The sequence below is a fragment of the Ictidomys tridecemlineatus genome, chromosome 7, assembly GCF_052094955.1.
Source record: "Ictidomys tridecemlineatus isolate mIctTri1 chromosome 7, mIctTri1.hap1, whole genome shotgun sequence".
Taxonomy (NCBI): domain Eukaryota; kingdom Metazoa; phylum Chordata; class Mammalia; order Rodentia; family Sciuridae; genus Ictidomys; species Ictidomys tridecemlineatus.
The window spans coordinates 128,370,225-128,392,720 of NC_135483.1; the positions used below are offsets into that span (position 1 = coordinate 128,370,225).

The 22,496-nt window shown below is 32.6% G+C and overlaps 1 protein-coding gene across 6 annotated transcripts in view; it reads right to left on the minus strand.

The window, feature by feature from the left end:
* The window catches only part of Ccdc148 (coiled-coil domain containing 148), a 314,744-nt gene that overhangs the window by 170,043 nt on the left and 122,205 nt on the right, over positions 1 to 22,496 (minus strand). For 4 of the 6 annotated variants that reach the window (XM_040294329.2, XM_040294330.2, XM_040294328.2 and 1 more), the window contains 5 exons: positions 21,121 to 21,224; positions 17,358 to 17,440; positions 17,007 to 17,158; positions 15,868 to 15,963; positions 15,606 to 15,784 (listed from right to left, as the gene is read on the minus strand). In XM_040294329.2, the coding sequence (XP_040150263.1) occupies positions 15,606 to 15,784; positions 15,868 to 15,963; positions 17,007 to 17,158; positions 17,358 to 17,440; positions 21,121 to 21,224 (614 nt within the window). Of the gene's footprint in view, positions 1 to 15,601; positions 15,785 to 15,867; positions 15,964 to 17,006; positions 17,159 to 17,357; positions 17,441 to 17,715; positions 17,771 to 21,120; positions 21,225 to 22,496 lie in introns of those variants that run through there. The other 2 variants (XM_078017451.1, XM_040294332.2) reach the window with 2 other exon arrangements.

A 22,496-nucleotide genomic window follows, 5' to 3' on the forward strand; every position in this document is an offset into this window, starting at 1 on the left:
GCTGTGCCCTAAAAAGGCCCAAACATAAGAGTAAAAGATAATTCCACCCAATAGATGCATAAAATCCAACACAGGAATTTGAGAAATATGAAAAACAAGGTAACATGATACTTTCTTAAGTTCATAATTTACCAGAAACTGACTTCAAAGATACTGATGTGGATGAAATACCAGATAAAAAATTTAAAACAATTATTTTTTAAATGATCATTTAATTCTAAGAGAACATAGAAAAACAACTGAATGAATCAGGAAAGTCAGTACAGTATTTGAATGATAAATAAGGTGATATTGAAAAAGAAATAAACAGAAATAAAAGAAATAACAAATTAAATGTTCACTTGAAAGTCAAATAGAGTAGGTGCGCTGAAGATAGAATCTAAGAGCTGGAAGAGAAAATAGTCTTTGAATACTTGGACAGTATTAAAGAAAAGAAAATAAGTAACTATGACATAAATATATAAGAACGTTGGGATGATATTAAAAGAAACATTTTAAGAATCATTGAAGAGGATTGTGACACGAAAAATAATGGTATGATAACTTCTTCAGGGAAAAAAAAGAAAAGAAAAATCTCCAAACTGAGAGAATTTGATGGGCATCCAGACATAGGAGGAATTCAGAACACAAAATAGAATAATTTGAAAAAGAATCTCTCCATGACACATTGAAATTACAATATACAAAGAACAAGGATAGGAGTAAAAAGGCTCATTAGGAAAAATATCAAGTCATGTTTAGAGTCAAGCTAATCAGAATTACTTATGATTTCTCAGCACAAACTCTAAAATTCAGGAAGGCTAGGAATAATATGTCCAAGTCCTGAAAAATCATTACCATCAATCAAAATTGCTTTATCAAGCAAATCTATCCTTCAGAATCAAAGCACAAATAAAAACCTTCCAAGAAAAGCAAAAGCTAAAAGAATTCATGACCAGTAGCCAACACTACAGAAAACCTGAAAGAAAAATTACACACAGAAAAAAAACAAAAAGAAATCCCAGAGCTGACAATTAGACAAGTTCATTTTTGAAGAGTAGCTAAGCAAATGAAAAACAGAAGCAAATTAAACATTATAAATAAGCAAATATGCAGGATTAATTAACATATTTCTATAACATTTAGTGTGATTAGTCTCAACTCTAAAAGACAAAGTCTGATAGAATGAATTTAACAAGACCCACTTATATGTAATTTTCAAGACACTCATTTTACAGGCAAAGACAGCCACATGCTAAAAGCAAAAGGATGGATATTGACATATCAAGCAAATGGAGCCTCCAAATGAGCAAGAGTAGCTACTGTCCTATCTAACAAATCAGATTCAAGCCAAAATTAAGCAGAAGAGACATACTGGTAAAGGAACAATCTAACAAAATGATATAATGACAGTAAATACCTATGCTTCAAAGATACATGCACCCAAATACAGAAAACTGACACTATTCGATTTAAAGATTCAGATTAACCTCACTACAACTTGGGAGGCTGAGATATGAGGATCACAAGTTTGAATCTAGCCTCAGAAACTTAGCAAGATCCTGAACAACTTAGTGAGACCCTGTCTCAAAATAAAAAATAAAAAGGGCTGGGAATGTGGCAGAATGGGTAAAGCATCCCTGGGTTCAATCTCTGGTACCAAAAAAAAAATACTAGGTGACTTCAACAAACTTCTTTCAGTAATAAACTCAGCAAAGACTCTTCACAGCTAAAAAATGTTATAAACCAAAATAGAACTAACACATATATAAAGAATATTTCATCCAACAACTGCTGAATTTACTTTTTCTCAGGTGCTCACTAAAACTTCTCCAAAATAGACCATATTTTAGGCAACAAAGCAACTCTCAACAAATTTAAAAAGTGAAACAATTCCTTGCATCTTATTTGATAACAATGAACATAAATTAGAACTCAACACCCACCAAAAAAACACAGACACTATGTAAATACATAAAGATTAAATAACATATTTTTGAATGATGAATACATAAAGAAAAAAATCAGAGGAGAAATTTAAAAATTTTTAGAATCAAATGAGAAGTATACAATATACTAGAATTTCTGGGCACTATAAATGTAGTTCTAAGAGAAAAGTTTATAGCAATGAGTGCCTATATAAGAAAATCAGAAAGACACCAAACTATACAATGATACATCTCAAGACCCTTCAAAAACGAGAACAAATCAACTCCAAACCAGTTGAAGGAAATAAATAATTAATGAAGTAGAGATTAATCAAACAATACAAATGATCAATTATACAAAGAGTTGGTTCTCTGAAAAGATAAACAACATTGATGATTCCTTAGCCAAACTAACCAAATAAAAGGAGAGAAGACCCAAATTAAGAAAATTATATCACAAAGAGGAAAATCATCACAGGTATCACAGCAATGGAGAGGATCATTAGTAACTATTTTTATTTCCAGTAGGAAAACCCTTAAAAAACATATACATTTCTAAAAACATATGACCTTCTAAAATTGAATCAAGAGGACATAGAAAACATAAACAGACTGGCAACTAGCAATGAAATACAAGGAGTGAGGCACTGGGTTCAATCCTCAGCAGCACATAAAAACAAATTTTTTTAAAAAAAAAAGATTAAATTTAATTTTTTTTAATATTTTTATTCTAATGTGTTATATATGACAGCAGAATGCATTACAATTCATATAACACATATAGAGTGCATTTTTTTTCATATCTCTGGTTGTATAAAAAGTATATTCACACTATTTATGTTTTCACACATGTTCTTAGGGTAATGATGTCCATCTCATTCCACTATCATTTTTACCCCCAGGCTCCCTCCCACTGCCTCCCATCCATTTGCCCTATCTAGAGTTCATCTAATCCTCCCATGCTCCCCATCCCAACCCCACTATGAATCAGCCTTTTTATATCAGAGAAAACATTTGGTATTTGTTATTTTGTAATTGGCTAACTTCATTTAGCATTACATTCTCCAACGCCATCCATTTACCTGCAAATACCATGATTTCATTCTATTTTATTGATGAGTAATATTTCATTGTGTGTGTATACCACAATTTCTTTTTCCATTTATCTACTGAAGGACATGTAGGTTGGTTCCACAGTTTAGCTATTGTGAATTGTGCTGCTATAAACTTTGATGTGACTGTGTCCCTGTAGAATGCAGTTCTTAAGTACTTTGGGTATAGAGGGAGGAGTGGGATAGCTGGGTCAAATTGTGGGTCCATTTCCAGTTTCCCAAGGAATCTCCATACTTCTTTCCAGAGCGGTTGCACCAATTTGCAGTCCCACCAACAATGAATGAATGGGCCTTTTTCCCCACATCCTCACCAACACTTATTGTTGTTTGTATTCTTGACAGCTGTCATTCAGACTGGAGTGAGATGATTTTATTTGATTTGCATTTCTCTTAATTGCTAGAAATGTTGAACATTTTTTCATATATTTGTTGATTGATTGTATATCATCTTCTGATAGGTGTCTGTTCAGTTCCTTGGCCACTTCATTGATTGGGTTTTTGGTATTTTGGTGTTTACCTTTTTGAGTTTTTGTATATTCTAGAGATTAGTGCTCTATCTGATGTGCAAGTGGTAAAAATTTGCTCCCAAGATGTAGGCTCTCTATTCACCTCACTGATCATTTCTTTTGCTGAGAAGAAGCTTTTTAGTTTGAATTCATCCCATTTATTGACTCTTGATTTTCCTTCTTGCACTATAGGAGTCTTAATAAAGAAGTTGGGGTCTAAGCCGACATGATGAAGATTTGGGCCTACTTCTTCTTCTAGGTCCTTCTCCTAGGTTCTTGATCCACTTTGAGTTGAGTTTTGTGAATAGTGAGAAATAGGGGTTTAATTTCATTTTGTTGCATATGGATTTCCAGTTTTCCTACCACCATTTGTTGAAGAAGCTATCTTTTCCCCAATGTATGTTTTTGGCACCTTTGTCTAATATAAGATAACTGTAATTATGTGAGTTAGTCTCTGTGTCCTCTACTCTGTACCATTTGGTCTACCAGTCTATTTTAGTGCCAATATCATGCTGTGTTTGTTACTATTGCTCTGTAGAATTGTTTAATTCTTGCTATGAATTGCTTTAGCTATTGTAGATCTCTTATTTTTTCAGATGAATTTCATGACTGCTTTTTTTTTATTTGTATGAGGAATGCATTAAATCTGTATAGTGCTTTTGGTAGTATGGTCATCTTGACAATATTAATTTTGCCTATACAAGAGCAAGGTAGATCTTTCCATCTTCTAAAGTCTTCTTTAACTTCTTTCTTTAGTGTTCTGTAGTTTTCATTGCAGAGGGCTTTCACCTCTTTTGTTATGTTGAATCACAAGGGTTTTTTTTTTTTTTGAGGCTATTGTAAATGGGGTAGTTTTTCTCATTTCCCTTTCAGAGAATTTGTCACTGATATACAGAAATGCCTTTGATTTATAGGTGTTGCTTTTTTATCTTGCTACCTTGCTGAATTAATTTACTAGTTCTAGAAGTTTTCTTGTGGAATTTTTGGGCGTTCTAGGTATAGAATCATATCGTCAGCAAATAGTGCTAATTTGAGTTCTTCTTTTCCTATCTATATCCTTTTAAATTCTTTCATCTGCCTAATTGCTCTGGCCAGTGTTTCAAGAACTATGTTAAAAAGAAATGGTAAAAAGGGGCATCCTTTTCTTGTTCCAGTTTTTAGAGGAAATTCCTTCAATTTTTTCTCCATTTAGAATGATGTTGGCCTGGGGCTTAGCATAGCTAGCTTTTACAATGTTGAGGTATGTTCCTGTTGTCCCTAGTTTTTCTAGTGTTTTCAACATGAAGGGGTGTGGTAATTTATCAAATGCTTTTTCTGCATCTATTGTGATGATCATATGATTCTTACATTTAAGTCTATTGATATGATGAATTACATTTATTGATTCATGTATGTTAAATCCCTGGGATGAACCCCACTTGATTGTGATGCACTATTTTTGATATGTTTTTGTATTCGATTTGCCAGTATTTTATTGAGAATTTTTGCATCTATATTCGTTAGAGATATTGGTCTGCAGTTTTCTTTCTTTGATGTGTTTTTGCCTGATTTTGGAATCAGGATGATACTGGCCTCATAGAATGAGTTTGGAAATGCTCCCTCATTTTCTATTTCACAAAATAGTTTAAAGAGTATACATATTAGTTCTTCTTTATAGGTCTTGAAGAACTCAGCTGTGTATCCATCTGGTCCTGGGCTTTTCTTGGTTGGGAGGCTTCTGATGGCATCTTCTATTTCATCACTTGAAATTGATCTGTTTAAATTGTGTATATCATCCTGATTCAATTTGGGCAAATCATATGACTCTAGAAATTTTTGATGCCTTCAATATTATCTATTTTATTAGAGCACAAGTTTTCAAAATAATTTCTAATTATCTTCTGTATTTCTATAGTGTCGGTTGTGATATTTCCTTTTTCATCATGTATGTTAGTAATTTGAGTTTTCTCTCTCCTTCTCTTTGTTAGCATGGCTAAGGGTTTATCAATTTTATTTATTTTTTCCAAGAACAAACTTTTTGTTTTGTCAATTTTTTTCAATTGTTTCTTTTGTTTCCATTTCATTGATTTCAGCTCTGATTTTAATTATTTCCTGTCTTCTACTACTTTTGTTGTTATTTTGTTCTTCTTTTTCTAAGACTTTGTGATATAGTGTTTTTAATTTTTAATTTTTTAAAAAAATTAGTAAACCATATCCAAAATGCATTAAGAATATTATAGAGCATGATCAAGTGAATGGCCATCCTCATAATTCCTATTCAATATAGTTCTTAAAACTTTCACCAGAGAAATCAGGCAGAAGGAAATTAAAGTAAAACAAATAGGAAAAGAAGTCAAGCTATCTCTGCTTACTTATGACATTATCACATACTTAGAAGACACTCCCCTCTCATCCCCCCCATAAAAACCAAAAAAAAAAAAACTCCTCCATAAGCTTTCTGGAGCTGATAAATTCAGCAAAGTTGCAGATTAAAAATCAACACATAAAAATCAATAGATATCTTAAACTCCAATAATTAATCAACTGAGAAATCAAGAAAGCTATTTCCTTTACAATAGCCTCAAAAAGAAAATAAATACTTGGGAATAAGTCTAACTATGGAGTTGAGACACCTTTACATTGAAAACTATAAAACAGTGAAGAGAAAAATTAAAGACCTTAGGAGATGAAAAAAACATGTTCATTTATAGGTACAATTTTTTTATACTTGATAACAATTATTTTATTTGTTTTAATTAGTTACACATGACAGTACAATGATCTTGACATATCATACATTTGAATCAGATGGGATATAATTTCTCATTTTTCTGAGTGTACAGGTTGCAGAATTACATTGGTCATACAGTCACGTATATACCTACAGCAATAATAATGTCTATTTTATTCTGTTGTCCTTCCATTCCCTCTTCCCCCCTCCCCTCCCATCACTTCTCTCTACCCAATATAATGTGACCCACTTCTTCTTCTTTTTTCTTTTTTTTCCCTCACATCGTCATACCTGTATTCTGTGTAGAAAATTACTTCTAGATAGGGAAGAGAGGTGGGAGGGAAAAGGAGGGAGAATGGGAATTGCATGGAAGAGGGAAGGAAATTCCCTTCATTATACAGAATATAGGTACAATTAATATTGTTAAAATGACCATATTACAAAAAAATCTACAGATTCAATTTGAAACAAAGCTATTAAAGCCACATAACAAAAAAGAAGTTATTATCTACAATTATTACCAATCCCCCAAACAAGTATACACACTGACACATCAATTTGGACAACCATGTTGAAATGTCTGAAAGGAAAATGGGAGATGGAGTGATGGAGGATGATGGTTGAGTTATATACCTAATGTTACTAATTGAACACTGGAAGATCAACTAAATATTCTCCTTTTTCTGAGAACTTCTCCATTTATTAATCACTCTTGGGATACAATCAGACCAGAAATAAAGTACCTGAGACTGGAAATACCCAGGCACTAAAACTTTCCAGCAATTCTGATTGTACATTTTCAGTGAAAAAATTCCACCTAGTAATTAAGGCTTCAAAGTTTAACGTGTTGTGCCCTCACAAAGTAAGTATATGTCAGTTATCTATGATGGTTCTTTCCTTTTCTTTCTTCCTTTCCTATTCATCAAGCTGGCCATATGTGTAAGCATTTGTTTATTTTAAATTAGGAAAAAACTTGCATGGAGCCACACACTGTCTCTTGAGTGTTGCCTTTTGATGTTGGCTTTTGCCCATTTCATTTTTATTAGCAATAGGGTACATGGTTTCCATTGAAACAAGGGAAGAGCCAGATTTATTATGCACCTATTTATTTCCCTTTTGGTAAAATTTCCACATGAGAATATTCAGAGAGCTATACTATGTGGGTAAATATGGGAAAAGAGAAAGAGAACATGAACAAGATTCTGATGATATATACACATGATAGCAATATGCAATGCCCTGATCACCAAATTTAAAAAGTGAACCAAATAATATAAAGCCTACTGGTGAAAATATAAATTGCTTTTACTTTTCTAGAAGGCAATTTAACAAAAATCTCAAAGCCCTTAGAATTTTTCATGCCCTTTCAGTCAGTGATTCTAGCACTAGGAACTCATTACAAGGGAATAATTTTCAGAATTATTCAAAATACCATGTCAAAGTGGTCTTTTCCAAGGCTTTTCTTTTTATGATTGCTACTGAGGATTGAATGTAGGGGTGCTTTACCATGAGCTATATCCTCAGTCCTTTTCTTTATCTTTGTTTTGTTTTGTTTTTTGTTTGTTTGTTTTGAGATAGGGTCTTAAACTTGTAATTCTGCCTAAGCCTCCTGAGTTGCTAGAATTACAATTATATACCACAGTGCCCAGCTCCCAATTAGTTTAAAGAAGCACATAATATAGAATAAAAAACAGTTCAATAACAGGAAATGGGTTAAATTTATGTGGTATAAAAACACATGGTAATAATATGCATCTAATAAAAAATATGTTGTAAAAGAAAATTTAATAGATGATCTAATGGATAGATGAAGCTTAGTAAGCACATATTGAAAAAAGGGAATAGCATAGAATATGATTCATAACAGGAAAACCATCATATATATAATAATTTTATAAACAACATACATATGTTTGAAATATACAAAATTTTATCAGAAGATATCTTTGGGTATTAGGAATTTATATTAACTTTCAGTTTCTTCTCTTTGCTTGCCTTTAATTTTTTAAAAAATATTTCTGAGTACTGGAAATTCATATTAAATTTCAGCTTCTCTTTGATTGCCCTTAATTTTTAAAAAATATTTTCTCTAATAATGTAATTTTTTGTATCAAGAGAAAAAAAATGAAATGTTCTGAAAGAATTTAGCTGAAAAAACATGAAACTATGGTTATTGGCACTGTAGATACAAAAGGTCAAAATTATTAAAATTATTGTGGATTTTAAATAGCATTCAGATTCAGATCTCATAAAATAATAGAATATTAATTATAAATGAACATTATAAAATTTAATATATCTATCAACAATAGAGCAGAAATTACTTGTTATTACTCTACAGCATTTTCCACATATTGACTTCAATCTGACATAGCTAAATGGAGCATCAGACAATTATGTCTCATCTATATGATTAATGCATCCAAATGTTAGGAAATTAAAGCCACAATCTCATCTGAGTCTAAAACAAGCAATTAAACTTGTCTTCATGTTACTAATGAAATACAGACCAAACAGAATCCAAATAGCTTTGCAAAAACAATGAATAAAGGAAGAGGTTCAATGGTATCAATTTTTTAAAAAATGTGTTATAGTAAATATGTACCTCCTTTAAAGCTGTGTTATATGAGGTTCCAGCTACTAACCACATGTGGGCTGAAACATGACTAGTCCAGAGGAAGATGTGTTTTAAGTATAAAATACAGAGCAGATTCCAAAGACTTGTACAGAAAGAGAGAGAGAGAGAATGTAAAATACCTCCTTAAAATTTTTAAAATATTGATTGTATGTTGAATTATAACATTTAGGAAATACTAAATTAAATAAAATGAATTTTAACATAAATTTCACCTTTTTATTCAAATTTTTAACATAGCTACTTAAAAATTACACACGATTCATGTTTCCATTACACGGCATTTATCCAGTATTCAAATTTGTTTATCAGCATCTTGACACATGTAAATTTTTTCTTTATTTGGTGGTACTGGGGATTGAACCCAGGGCCTTGTAATCGCTAGGCAAGCACTCTACCAACTAAGTTATATCCCTAGCCCCACATGTAAATTCTTGAAGCAACATGGTATAAGGGGAAAGCTTTCTATTCAAATGGGCACAAAAGACTCAATTCTGAACTATTTACCGGCTAAGAAACTGTAGTATCTTCATCTGTAAAATAGAGTTTTTTAAATAGCATAACTTAAAGATTAAAATCAGATGTACTTGTCATGTCATGAAGTAGACACTCATTGAATGTCAATTGTCTCCTCTTTAACCTTTAGCTTACATTTTTAAAAAGCCTATTTTTTTTCCTTTATAAAATAGAATGGGCAAAACTTTAATTATTTCACCACCTGAGGATAACTATCGTTATTATTTACTGGGGCAGATGTTTACATGTCTTTTTTGTGTGATTGTATCAATACAGATGTAATATTTTCAGAAGGAAAGAAAACAAAGAGAATACATGTTATTGGAACTATTTTGAGGCCTGCTTTTTAATTACATAGCAACATGTTGCAACTATCTGTATCACTGAAAATTATTTCAGATTAGAAATGTCAGTGTGGTATTATATGGTGAGCATATATCACACTTGATGCCGATTTCCTCTATTTGTTGACTATTAAAATAGTTTCAGAGATTTTGCTACCACTAAAAAAATAATAATTAATGTTAAACACTTTTGAAACCAAATATTTCACTCCTATTATTATTCCTTAATGCCACTTCTAAGGAGACAAATATAATTCCCATTTACAAAAATTTTTTGACATAGTATCAGACAGCTTTCCAAAAATTTATATGCCAATAATAGATAAAAATGCCCATTTCTTTCATACCATTTTAACCCTAAATATATTTATGTTTTACCATTTTACACGTAGGAATCTAAATATTGCTTTCATTTTCATTTTTTGATGAGAAAAGAATTTCATAAGATTCTTAGTCATTTGTATTTAGATTATCACCCAGAATTCCACAAACTGTCATCATGCTATCTATTCATCTTCCAACATCAGCATCATATTACTCGGTATCCCACCAGTTTCTATGGTACACAAATCATCTGTGCTTATTCCTCCTCTTTAGAACTAAAACCCAACCATCTTCAGCTCCAGGATATTATTCAGCAATTCCCCTCTCTTCTGTATCACCAAGGTTTATCACTTACTGGATTATTCTCATCAGCATCAAACATACCCTACTTCTCCCATTTAAAATCAAGAAAAAACTAATTAAAATTTAAAAAGGAAATAACATAATTGACTTTGATTCTCTTTTGTCCTTCACACAGAAAAACAATTGTCTATACACATTGTCTTCTATCTCTCTTCTCCTATTCACCCAAATCTGCTCCAATTAAGCATTTGCTTTTACTTTTTAATAAAAATGACCACCAAGGTTCTCCATTTAGAACCAACAGTTACTTATGATTCTCTTTTATTTAACTTATATGTAGCATTTATTCAGGAGTCACCAGCTCTGCTAATACTGTGGACCACTTCCTCTTTACCTGCCTTCCAAAACTCTTTTCTGGCTTACATCTCAGTGTCCTTTTTTGATTCTCTCTCTTCTCCTGGACACTGTAATATTGGCAGGTCCAAGGGATCCATTTTTGACCTTCTCTTTCCTCTCTTGACTACATCCCATCTCCTGCCAATGACTCACAAATATGTAATTCCAGTCCAGATCTCCTTCCTAAATGCCAAGCACACAAAGCCAACTGCCCCCACAAAATATCTTCATGGACACCTAACAGCACCCCAAACTCAATATGTCCAACCCAAAATAACTGATCTTCCCAACAGCCAAAGCCCACTTACTCATAGTCTTCCTTACCTCATTGAATGGCAACTCCATTGTTCTAGTTGCTCAACTCAAATAAGCAACTACATTGGACTATTCTGGCTCTCTCTTTTTCTCACATGACTCATGAAATCTTTCAGAAGATGGTGTTGATTCTACCTTTAAAATACATCAAAAGCTGACTATTTCTCACCACTTCTACTCCTCCACTCAGGCTACCACTGTCTTTCCTGGATTACTTTAATAATTTCCTAAATGTTCAGTCTTTTCTTGTGCTATACACTTCTCTATCGCAATCTATTTTAAACACAGCAACTGCCAAACTGCTTCTGCTACAACGTAAGCCAGGTTTTGCTACTGTTCACTTTGGCTCAACACCTTCCAGTAGTTTCCCATATCACTCAGAGTATAATCCAAAGTTTTAAAAAGATTTTAGAGCTACAGGCTCTAAATATCCTGTCTCTGAGGTTGGGGATATAGTTCAGTGCTTAACACTGAACTAAGCATGCACAAGTTCCTGGGTGTGATACCTGGCAACACACACACACACAAACAGCAAAAATAAATAAAGAACCTACTCCTCACTGTTACCTCTTTGACTCCATCTTCCACTACTCTCCTGTCTGTCACTCATTTCCTGCCAGGCAAATTCCCACCTTGGTAAATACTGAATAGGATGGATTTACTCCAAATATCTTCATGATGCAATCCTTCAACTTATTTCATGACTTCAATTCAATGTCACTTTCTCAACCAGGTCTATATCCAAAATATTGCAATCTGCCCTCTGCAACTCCAGCCCTTTCTGTCTTACCCTAATTTAGGTACTATGTTTACACTTTCACATTTTCCACTTGCTTCATGAGTATAGAGATTTTTATCTATGTTATGCCAATATATGCTTAATAAATAATTTTTGAGAATATGACTAAATACCCTCTTCTCCTTTGCCCCCTTTGCCTTTTGACTGCTCAGTGTTCAATGAATTTACAAACTGCCTTTATATATTAGGAATTTTAATATTTTGTATCTGATATGTTGCCAGTCTTTTCCTCTTTGGTGTTCAATCTTTGCCCTTGTCAACTTTTTTCCTTTAAAAATTCTTTGTTTTAGAACTTAAAATATATTCATAGGGTTCAAAATTCTAAAAGTACAAGAAAAGGGAAATACAATGAAAATTCTTCCTCACACCCCATCCTCCAGCACCTGGTTCCCCTCACCAAAAGCAATGAATGTTATCTCTCTTTGCACATTCTTTAAGACCTACAAGAGCAAATATAGGTGTGTGTGAGAGTGTGTATATGTCTATTTCCCCCCTTTCACACAATATGAATTGAAAATTATTTTGCTTGCTTAACTCTATACCTCACGTACCCTTGCATATTGTTCCAGATCAGCAAAGTTTTAAAACTTTTTTTACCAGTAGAATAATACATTGTATAGATGTATAAAAATCTATAAAACTAGCCTTTATTAAGGGTTTTGCTCAATCTTTTCTATTGCAATAAATAAATAAAATAAATCTGTTTATATACTTAAATATATTTTTATGATACATTCTTGAAATATAGAAACTATTCAGACAAAGGATATGTGCTGTGTGATTTAATAGGCTCCACCACACTACTTTATAGAAATAAATCATGTAATAACAAAGTTTGAAAATGAAAAATAACTAGGGATGGAAGGATTGTGATCCTAATGTAAACTATGGACCCTGGGTAATAATTGTATCAAATGATGGATGTTTTAAAGATTCAAACTATTAAAAACTCCAGTGTCACTCTGGCTTAAAGCAATAATCTAGATTAGTATCCCTTTTAAAGTGTGCACACGCTCTCTCCCACTGGTGTGCACATACATGCATGCAATCTGTGAGAATTTTCACAAAACATAATAGCTAGAACCAGAAGGGAAAATGACCATATCAAAATGAAGGTGGATCCTGACAAATCAAAATTGCAATTAATATTATAATTGAACATGTAATTCATTTTGCTAGTTAGAACAGTGTATTTATATGCAACACTGCTCACCAGTGTCAGAATACTGATGCCAAACACCTCTATCTTTATTCAAATTATTCTTTTACTCTCTTTCACCTCAAGGAAACTTATTCCTGAAAACTCATTAAGTTTTGATTGAAGCTTTATTATTCACTGCCAGCATATTCATATTTTCTTTAATTAATGTTTGCATGTAATTTTATTTAGTGAGGGTACATATGTATATGTCTCTTCCCCCAAATATTTCAAATTATCATAGTAAAACCATATTCTAAGTTAATATGTCTGCCTAATCTCCTACCAAGGAGCTTAACAGAGACCACTATACATTAAAGATTACTCAATAAATATTCAACAAGTAAAACACATAATCAATTATGCAAAATGTATTTTGGGTAATTATATGTAGCAAGAACCATTAAACTAGAATTTATGAACCTTATATTCCTCCCAAGTAGATTCCTACCATCCCGGAACATGCCATTTCACTATTTCCTTCATTGTTTTTACCTTCAAGTCAACTGAATCACTTAGAAGATGCGTTGTGTAGAAAGTACTAGATGCTATGGACACTAATATAGCTATAAGTTACTTTGATATAAAGAGGTTTATATTCTAATTATTTAATCTTCTTTTTTAGAATGTCCTCCCTATTTGCTTTCTGCTGATGCTAACTCTGCCCATTCTTCAAAGTCCATAGTGAACTTTAGATCCTTCATCAAGCTTTCCTGAGTAATTTTATCCTCAATGTTTCTTCCTTCTGCAGAAACTTTAGCAATGTGAAATATATTCAATGAATTTTCTACTTAATATTTAGTAATTTGAAGGAGCTGTGAATCCCAACTTTTTTGATTGTCATAGGATTACATATGAAGGAAGAACAGAAATTGAGTTAAGATTTTTAAAAAAGAATGAAAGTGTGGTGGGAAGAACAGATCTTACTATAAGGAAGCCATCTCAGGCTCCTGAAGAAAATATCTCCATATTTAGGATCTGCTAATCTAGAGATACCACAAACTCAGCCAGCTTTCTCATGAGGATAAGGTGCCATCTTGAAGGAAAAGTCACAGGCTTTTAAAGGACAAAGATTAACCTTCTTCAAGTCACAGCTAATCAGCCTATTCAGAATGCCTTTTCCCCACCAAACAAAAACACTGCACTTCTTTCCTAATGAGTTCTGAAATCTCTGTAACAAGGTTGGGATGGGGAACTGGGAGAGGATATTCATTTTATAATTAGAAACTTAATCTAAGTATATGGTTTAGCTAATACTTCACTGTGACTGAATTCCAATTAAAGGGTAATAAACTCATCAATCAACAAGTGTACATGATACATTATTAATTTATTTTTCAGCTTTATTGCCAGGTGGGAAGAAGAAAAACAAGGGAGAGAGGTAGAGAAGGAGGAGTTCCCAGAAGAACAATAGATGCTGATGGAGAGGAACACAGGAACATTGCCACAGAGGTGTAAAAAGGAAGCTAAGGTAAGGAAAGGCCCAGACTTCACCTTGGATGGGCTCTATTGTGCTGAGATAAGTAACAGATGTAACCCAAGAGTTTGGATTGGGGAGCTACCAAAGCACAGAACTCTACTTGGGAGGAATTAAAATTTTCCTTATTGTCTATTTCTAAACACCAGCAGTTTCATATAAAGATCTGTATTCTCAGCGATTAATTAGATATAGAAAATACACATATTTGTTATATTTATCACCTTCCATTTCAAAGTTAAGAACCTCTATTATTTTTAATTTCCTCCATGTGTCCTTTCTGTAGTTTTCCTTTCTTTTTAAATATAAATTCTTTAAGGAAAAAAATTGACACTGATATCATAGAAGGGAAAGCATTTTTTTTCTACAAAATGTCTCCCAGAGACATCATGTACAGACAGGACCTAAGACCAACAATCAATCCTACTCAGGGAAGCATATCTGGATTTCTCTCTTTATGTGAATTATAATATAGAAGACACTAGAGAAATTCAGCCAGAACTGAACTTCAAATTCCTGAAAATTACGTTTGCCACTCCAAAGAGAAACATCCTTCTCAAGATGCAACCAAAAGACTATTTCTTTTAAAAAAAATTGACATTTACAGGAAAAGTTTTTTAAAAATTTGAAAACATACTCTACGTCATCACAGGACAAAATCACAGTTAATTACAAGTAACATAATTTCATTAATATATTTTTAATTATAATCAATTATTAGTGCTAATTTGTAAATTTCCACTATAGAAGAGCTTTATATATTTAAATGAAAATTAATAGTCACTGAAAATTCCTATTTGAAAACTAACTTGTACAGGAAAGAAGGCTAAAAAGTAGATTATTGTCATCTTTTAACCTTATAAAAATCTTTAAAATCTTTATATCAAGATAATTATTTTGGGAAAACCCTCTCCATTCAACAAATAACCAATCTAAACATTTATTGTTAACTTCCCATCACATAGTAACTATGCAATAGTAAATCAGAAGTATAGCGACTATGAACAAAAATTAAAATTTAGTATAAAAAATCTACAGAATTCAAGTAGTTTTATCAAGTCACCTGTTTATATTTTCTAACTGTACATCAAAATCTTGAAGTTTCTTTTGATATTTCTCTGTAAAGTTATAGAACTCTTTGAGAATTGAAGATTTCAAATCAGGGTATGGACATTCCAAAGTTTCTAATTCCATGGGTAGTTCACTAAGATTAGTTTTCTCTTCTGAACAATAATCCAGTATCTGAAAACAAATTATGTGATTACTTTATTTAACATAAGTGACAAAATGATAGACAAATAAATTACTAGCTTCATCACACTTACTTTTATATTCCAGCCTGAAAGATCGCTTTCTATTTCCTGTTGCTCCAGTCTAAGTCTTTCAAAGACAGCTTTCAATTGTTTCTTCACAAAGTCAACCTAGAGGATGTGTTGTACAAGTAGTACTCACATTATTACAAGTTATCCAGTATTTTTATGTAAGGACACAAGAATTATTCTCAAAAGCCAAGAAATGATAGAAAGTTAGATAAGAGAAAATCCTTTTGAGGACCTGTTACAGAAAATCAGAGTTGCCCATATGGCAGTGCTCATCAGACAAATGAATCTCAATGAGACTTCCAGACACTTATCTCCCAAAAATTGAAGCTACCCCACACCCACATTTACATTTTATTAATTGTAAGGCAGAGAACAGAATTTTTTCTACTTAAATCATCCCTTCCTTTCCTTGTATCCTTGCCTATAGTCCGCAGTGAGGTATAGATTTAAAGTACTATTATTGCAGTATAAAACTACAGAATAACTGAAAAGTAGAGAGAGAAAAATCATTTTAAAACCTCATATTTAGCACAACAATAGATCTTATGCTGTACTGAGGGGGTGTGCAGTCAACAAACTAAGAATTACTTACTTAAGAAAGCAGTAACAGGAAGTAATATAAAAACAGGGTGCTGTGGTGGGAAGTGACAGTAGCTTCTCAGAGGAAAGACATTTAAGTCAAGAACTAAATGACAGAAAGTACCATCAACCAGATAGAGGAAACAGATGATGTAAAGTCCTTGAAATAGGAATGAGCCTGATAATGTGGGAGGCACAAAAAGATGGCCAGAATCTATGGTACTGAGTTTCTGTAGAAAGGTACAGATCAGGAAGGAGATGTGAATAAAGAAGCTGGAAGGGGGTCAGATGAGAAGGAAGACTTCAAGGGCAGAAGAAGCCTCTGGAATTTCAACATCAGAACAACTAGATCCCAGAATGCACTGGGAGGAAGGGCAAAAAGGAAAGCAAGGAGATCAGTTATGAGAAATGAGGGTTCCTGGGCAGATTCAGCACATGTTTAAGATATTGAATAACCTTTCTACTTAAATACACAATTCACATGTTTATTTCTTATTTCAAATTATTCTAGTAAGGGCAAAAATGAAATATTACATTATCAAAAACAAAGGTAACATACTGACCTCTTCCAGTACAGTCACTGAATTAAACTCCTTATGGGCATGTGAACTCTGTGAAATGTTATGTTGCCTATACTTTAGATCTGTTCTCAGCTGCAGAATAGGACTTATCACATTTTTAAGATATGTGCTCCATTGTTCTGATAACTCTTGTTCTGTAGTAAAAACAAGGTTGAATCGAGGAAATACATTATTATCTTAAGTTTCTTAAAGAACAAATGATAAGAGTGCTGATTTTTTTTTATTCATTTAGAAAAAACAACTCTTAAAATATTAAAAGAGCATGAAGTGAGTAGCTCATTTTCATTCTTCAAAATAAAATTTGCCTTTAAATATAGGATTTAAAAAGCTTACCAGAATTCATAATATCACAAAGATATTCATTTCCAATGTTCTCTTCATTGAGAAAAGATTTTATATCAGATTCCAATTTAAATCTGAAATAGACATATCTCAATCAATATTTTTACAGTTACTAACATACATATAAGTTTAAGAAATAAGTGGAAGCAATCTAATGTGCTTTTGTTCATCTATTAATTGATTCAGACCTTGTGCTAAATTCCTAACATGGACTGGGTACTTGCTAAGCTCAGGCAGAAGTAATAGCAAGAACAAAGGCAGCACACGAAGTCCCGGCACTACTTCATGGAGAGAGAACCAACACCAGGAAGCTACTAAAGGACACCAAAGGACACCAAGCTGACCTCACCTGCTCAGAGTGGTGTTTCAGAAAGATTCCCAAGGCAGCAAGATAGAGGAAGGACCTGGGGTGGGATGAGCAATAGAAATGGAAGATGAAAAGGAGATTAGGCAAAAACCAGACCAATAAGGAAGCTATTTTAAAAGTTCAGAAATGATAAGATTCTGAACAAAGGAAACTCGAGTAAAGCTTTATTTCATTTTTACATACTAATAAGAGTAATAAATCTTTATGACCTTTTACTGTGTTTTAAAAATACAGTCATTTTTAGAGTAAAATAATAACCAACCCTAACTGGGCATCTAAAAATACTATCTATATTCCTTGATTATGGCAGTCAATCAAACCTGCTTCAATCTATTATTATTATTAAAGAACAATACTAAAACATAAGAAAATAGCAACAATTGCAATACTTTCAAACAATGATAATTTTCATTTTTTGCAAATGAGTTTCTAGTCCTTGATTACGTTATTTTATGTAGTTGTGATAATAGTATATTTAACATTTTATATTGTGGGATTTTTCTTTGCTTAACACTTTTTTAAAGATATATCTAAGTGGTTTTATTATTTTCATGGCTGCATAGTATTTCATTTACACACACGTGTACACACACATACACACCATCACCTTCTACTATTAACTTACATGAGACAGGGGTTTTGTTTTTGTTTACATGTATAAAGAAGTTGTGCTATTATTGTAAGTGGCACCTCAATGTCTGTTTTCCCTGCAGGCAGTTTTTGTCAGAAATATTTTAAGATCACATTTGCAATTGTACATGTAGGATGGGTATGTTATGAAGTCAAACCAGATTTTTTTTTTCAGAAAAGAACTCTTTAACCAAAAATGTAGCACTAAAAAACCCATCCAGCTTATCTTATATTTTCAGAATCCAGAAAGCAATAATGGAGCATATAAATTGCCAGAAGAGGGAAGCTATGGATAATTTTTGGTGTTCTTAGGATCTGATTCTCTACCTAAAATCATCCTGGAAGGGTGAGGACCTGTACTTAAGGCTAAGAAATACCCTTTACCAGGCTGATCTGTCTGCAGGTGGTTGCACTGCATAGATTAATATATCATCTAGACATGATCACATAAAAATACAGGGTTCTTTGTGGTACCAGAATGAAACAAGGGAGTAAGTGCTCCTGGGAAAGTATATCAGAGTCCTCAAGGGATATAGTTTGAGTAAGCCCATTACATTTTAAATAAAATTTTATAAATTTAAATATTAAACATAATTTTTACATTTGTAAATCTTTTCTAGTGTCCTTAGTTCAGAATATTTTTAAGATTCATAGGCTTTGCCTTTTCTTTTCTTTCTTTTTTTTTTTTTTTTTTTTTTTTTGGCTAGCAAGTTTGTATCAATTAGATCACAGGAGGTATGAATGCAACCCTATGGGATAAAGAAAAAGTTGCTCATTTCCAAGGTCATGATGCACAGGAGACAGGTGCAAATCCTTGATCCACCCAAACTACCTTACTTATCTTCTGTAAATAATTTTAATCTTCTGAGACTCAAGAATTTCATAAACTGATACGCAGTGATACCTACATTGTAAGGATTAAATGAGATAAAGCATGTAAAGTACCTAACATATTTCCTAAAACATACTAAATTACCCAAGAAAAATTGAATGTCATTATTGGTCCTTATTTTCTGTAGGTCTGAGTTTCTCAAAAAGAGTATTCTGGTAAGACATAATAATATTTAATGGGGTTTGGATTTTGAAAGGTTGACAAACACTGATAAAGCTTAAACTATGGATTTGCTTGCAGTCCTTAAATTCTCCACAAATCTAGCCATTTCCCTTACATATCTCTTATTGATATTAGTTTTAAATTTACTGAATATGTAATGAAATTAGCCTACACTCTAGAATAACGCTGAAAATTATATTGGGATTCTTTTTGTTCAATTTTCAGTCCTTATAATGTTTTAAGACATTATGATCTTTATTACTAAAGTGTTCCTCACTTCCATCATCTTTGTGTCATTCCAAGTCAGCCAACAGAAACTTTCCATAATGATGTGTATATGTTTCTTCTATCTATCACAAGAATAGCTTAAGACACACAAAGGGAAATGTGGAACAGCCACGATTAAAAAACAAACACTTTTCCCAGTGTCTTCTTTTTAATTTGAACTTGCATCAGTGAACACCATAATTAAAGCTCCCTAATATTGGCTTTCCTTTTTATCCTATTTCAAGTTATGCAAATTTTCAAAACAATTTCCAATGGGCTCAAACATTTTCTCTCTACTAAAGGTGATTTTTTAAGGGTAAATGGGTCTGATATAGTTGTTTTTATAGGAGAAGTATGGTGATAAAGTCTATATAATTTTATTTTTGTGTTTTGAGTTATACTATAGTGTGAGACCTTTGCCAATCATGAACTTTTACCTCACATATAGGACTTGCTTGCTAGAATAAGAATCTCCTACCAACATGAAAAGCACCGAAGTCAAAAGTAAAGTTAGGGGTTGTGGCTCAGTGATAGAGTGCTTGCCTAGCATGTATGAGGCACTGAGCTCAAATTTCAACACCTCATATAGAAAAATAAATAAAATAAAGATCCATCAACAAATATATAAAAAAATATATTTTTAAAAAAGTAAAGTTAATGATATTGGGAAACTTGACTCAGAATAAGATCATGGAAATTATCTATTTTTATATAAAATAAATGCTTTATAATACATATTTAACAAACATACTTTATAAAATACCACCATTATTAAAGCAAGTACATATGCCTTAAGTGGAAGAGAAATACAACTGTTTTCTCCTTGCTTTTACTTTTGAAATTTATTTTTAAGAGATTACAATCAAGATCAAACATGACATTATTATTTTGTTTTAATTCTTCTTTAAGTAACTGCGGGAAATAATAACAAAAGTCAAATACCATAACTGAATTAAGTCATAATGCAACTATATCAAGAAAACCACCAACTAAGTCTTAGTTCATCTGTTTACCTAGGTACTGAAAGCATTTTACATATCTCCTGCTTATTCCACAACATACAGATGACTGTGATATGATATTTACCCTCCAGTAGCTTATCACCTTAGTGGAGAGACAAATGTGTACCCACACATTATAATGCAACCTGCTGAGTATGATATACATAAATGCAAGCAAGACAGTAGGTGTGCAAAAGAGAAATGGGCAGATGGAGACAATCCTTTTAATTTTCTACAGAATACAAAAGCCATTCCCTAGATTCCAGATTAGGCTGAGGAAATGAGAAGATTTTAATTTGACTCAAATTCAAACTATAAATCTAAATTTTCATTGTAATGGTTTAATTAACATGGAACATTATAGAAAATCTGATTGGGACAAGTGCAACTCCTAGTGAACCCTTCATGTTGTGGTGAAACTCCCCAAGTCCTTACCTGACTTTGTTTAGCCTTTGGTGTTCCTGCCACCACACTTGCTTGTGTTGTTTTATAAGCATTTGTTCTTTGGATGTCTTTGAAGTCTGCATTGCTTTTCTAATCTAGATTTAGAGGAAGAACAAAAGAGTAGATACTTCAAAGTTCCTTAAGATGTCTTTTCCACAACAGTAATGTTTAAATCTGAATGTTTTAAATTAAATATTTCTTTTCAGTCCTTGTTAGTACATCTTCTAACACACAATCCACCCCAAATAACTACTATATTAAAAAGTAAGGACAGGAAAAGAAAATGGTTTGGAACACTGGCCAATTTAAGAAGTGCTTTTAAAGTATAAAAAAGAAAGATAAAATTATTCTCTTTCCCATCCATACAATAAATAATACCTGAATTCATAAGCCTGAGAAACTTTTTTAAAAGTTTTCCATATATTTCTTCTATTTTTGGACACATCTTCCCTGCCAGGCATTGCCAGTATCATTATTCCCAATCTACATATGAGCACACTGGAGGTAAAAGAAGTTTTTAAAAAGACTATGTTTGGACTGGTTGTTGTTGATGTTTATTTTGTTTTTTTGTTACCAGGGAGTGAACCCAAGGATGCTTAACCACTGAACCACATCCCCAGTCCTTTTTATATTTTATTTTGAGATAGAGTCTCACTAAGTTGCTTAGGGCCTCGATAAATTGCTGAGGCTGGCTTTGGAATTTGCCATCCTCCTGCCAAAGCCTCCTAAGCCTCTAGGATTATGGGCAAGTGCCATTGTCCCAGACCATTTATTTATTTGTTTGTTTATTTATTTATTTATTTATTTACTTATTTAATTTGATAGAATGGGAAAGTCATCAGTAAATTGTAAAGAAGCTTGGCACTAGTCCCAGCCTTAGCACTTTCTAGAAATATGATATTGAACATATTTCACCTCTATGGCTTTATAAATTTTTAAAAATAATGTTTAGGCTAAATATTTATTTGAAGGTACTTATCAAAGAAACAGTAAAAACTCATGTAGCATGGAAACCTAAATTTTCAACTAAATTTCCTCCCCAAGTTCTATTGCTTTAAAGAACATAATTAGTACATTTGGGTTTTAGCTGCCAAGTGTGTCAGGACTGGATCTGTTGTTTTATAGCCATTCCAACTAACTCCCTGTTCTATTCCACATCACAAAGCAGCCTGTATTTCTCAGGAACCCATATCTGCTCGTCCCAGCTGGGTTCAGCCAAAGGCAGATGCTAGCTATTGGGAGAGTAAAAAGAGGGAGGAAAGGAGAAAAAAAAACATTACCTCCATCCTTGCCTTCACTACTCTCAAAGGGGTCTCAGGAGCACTTGCTCCTTCTCCACTGCTTCAACTTTTCTCTGCACAGTTCCA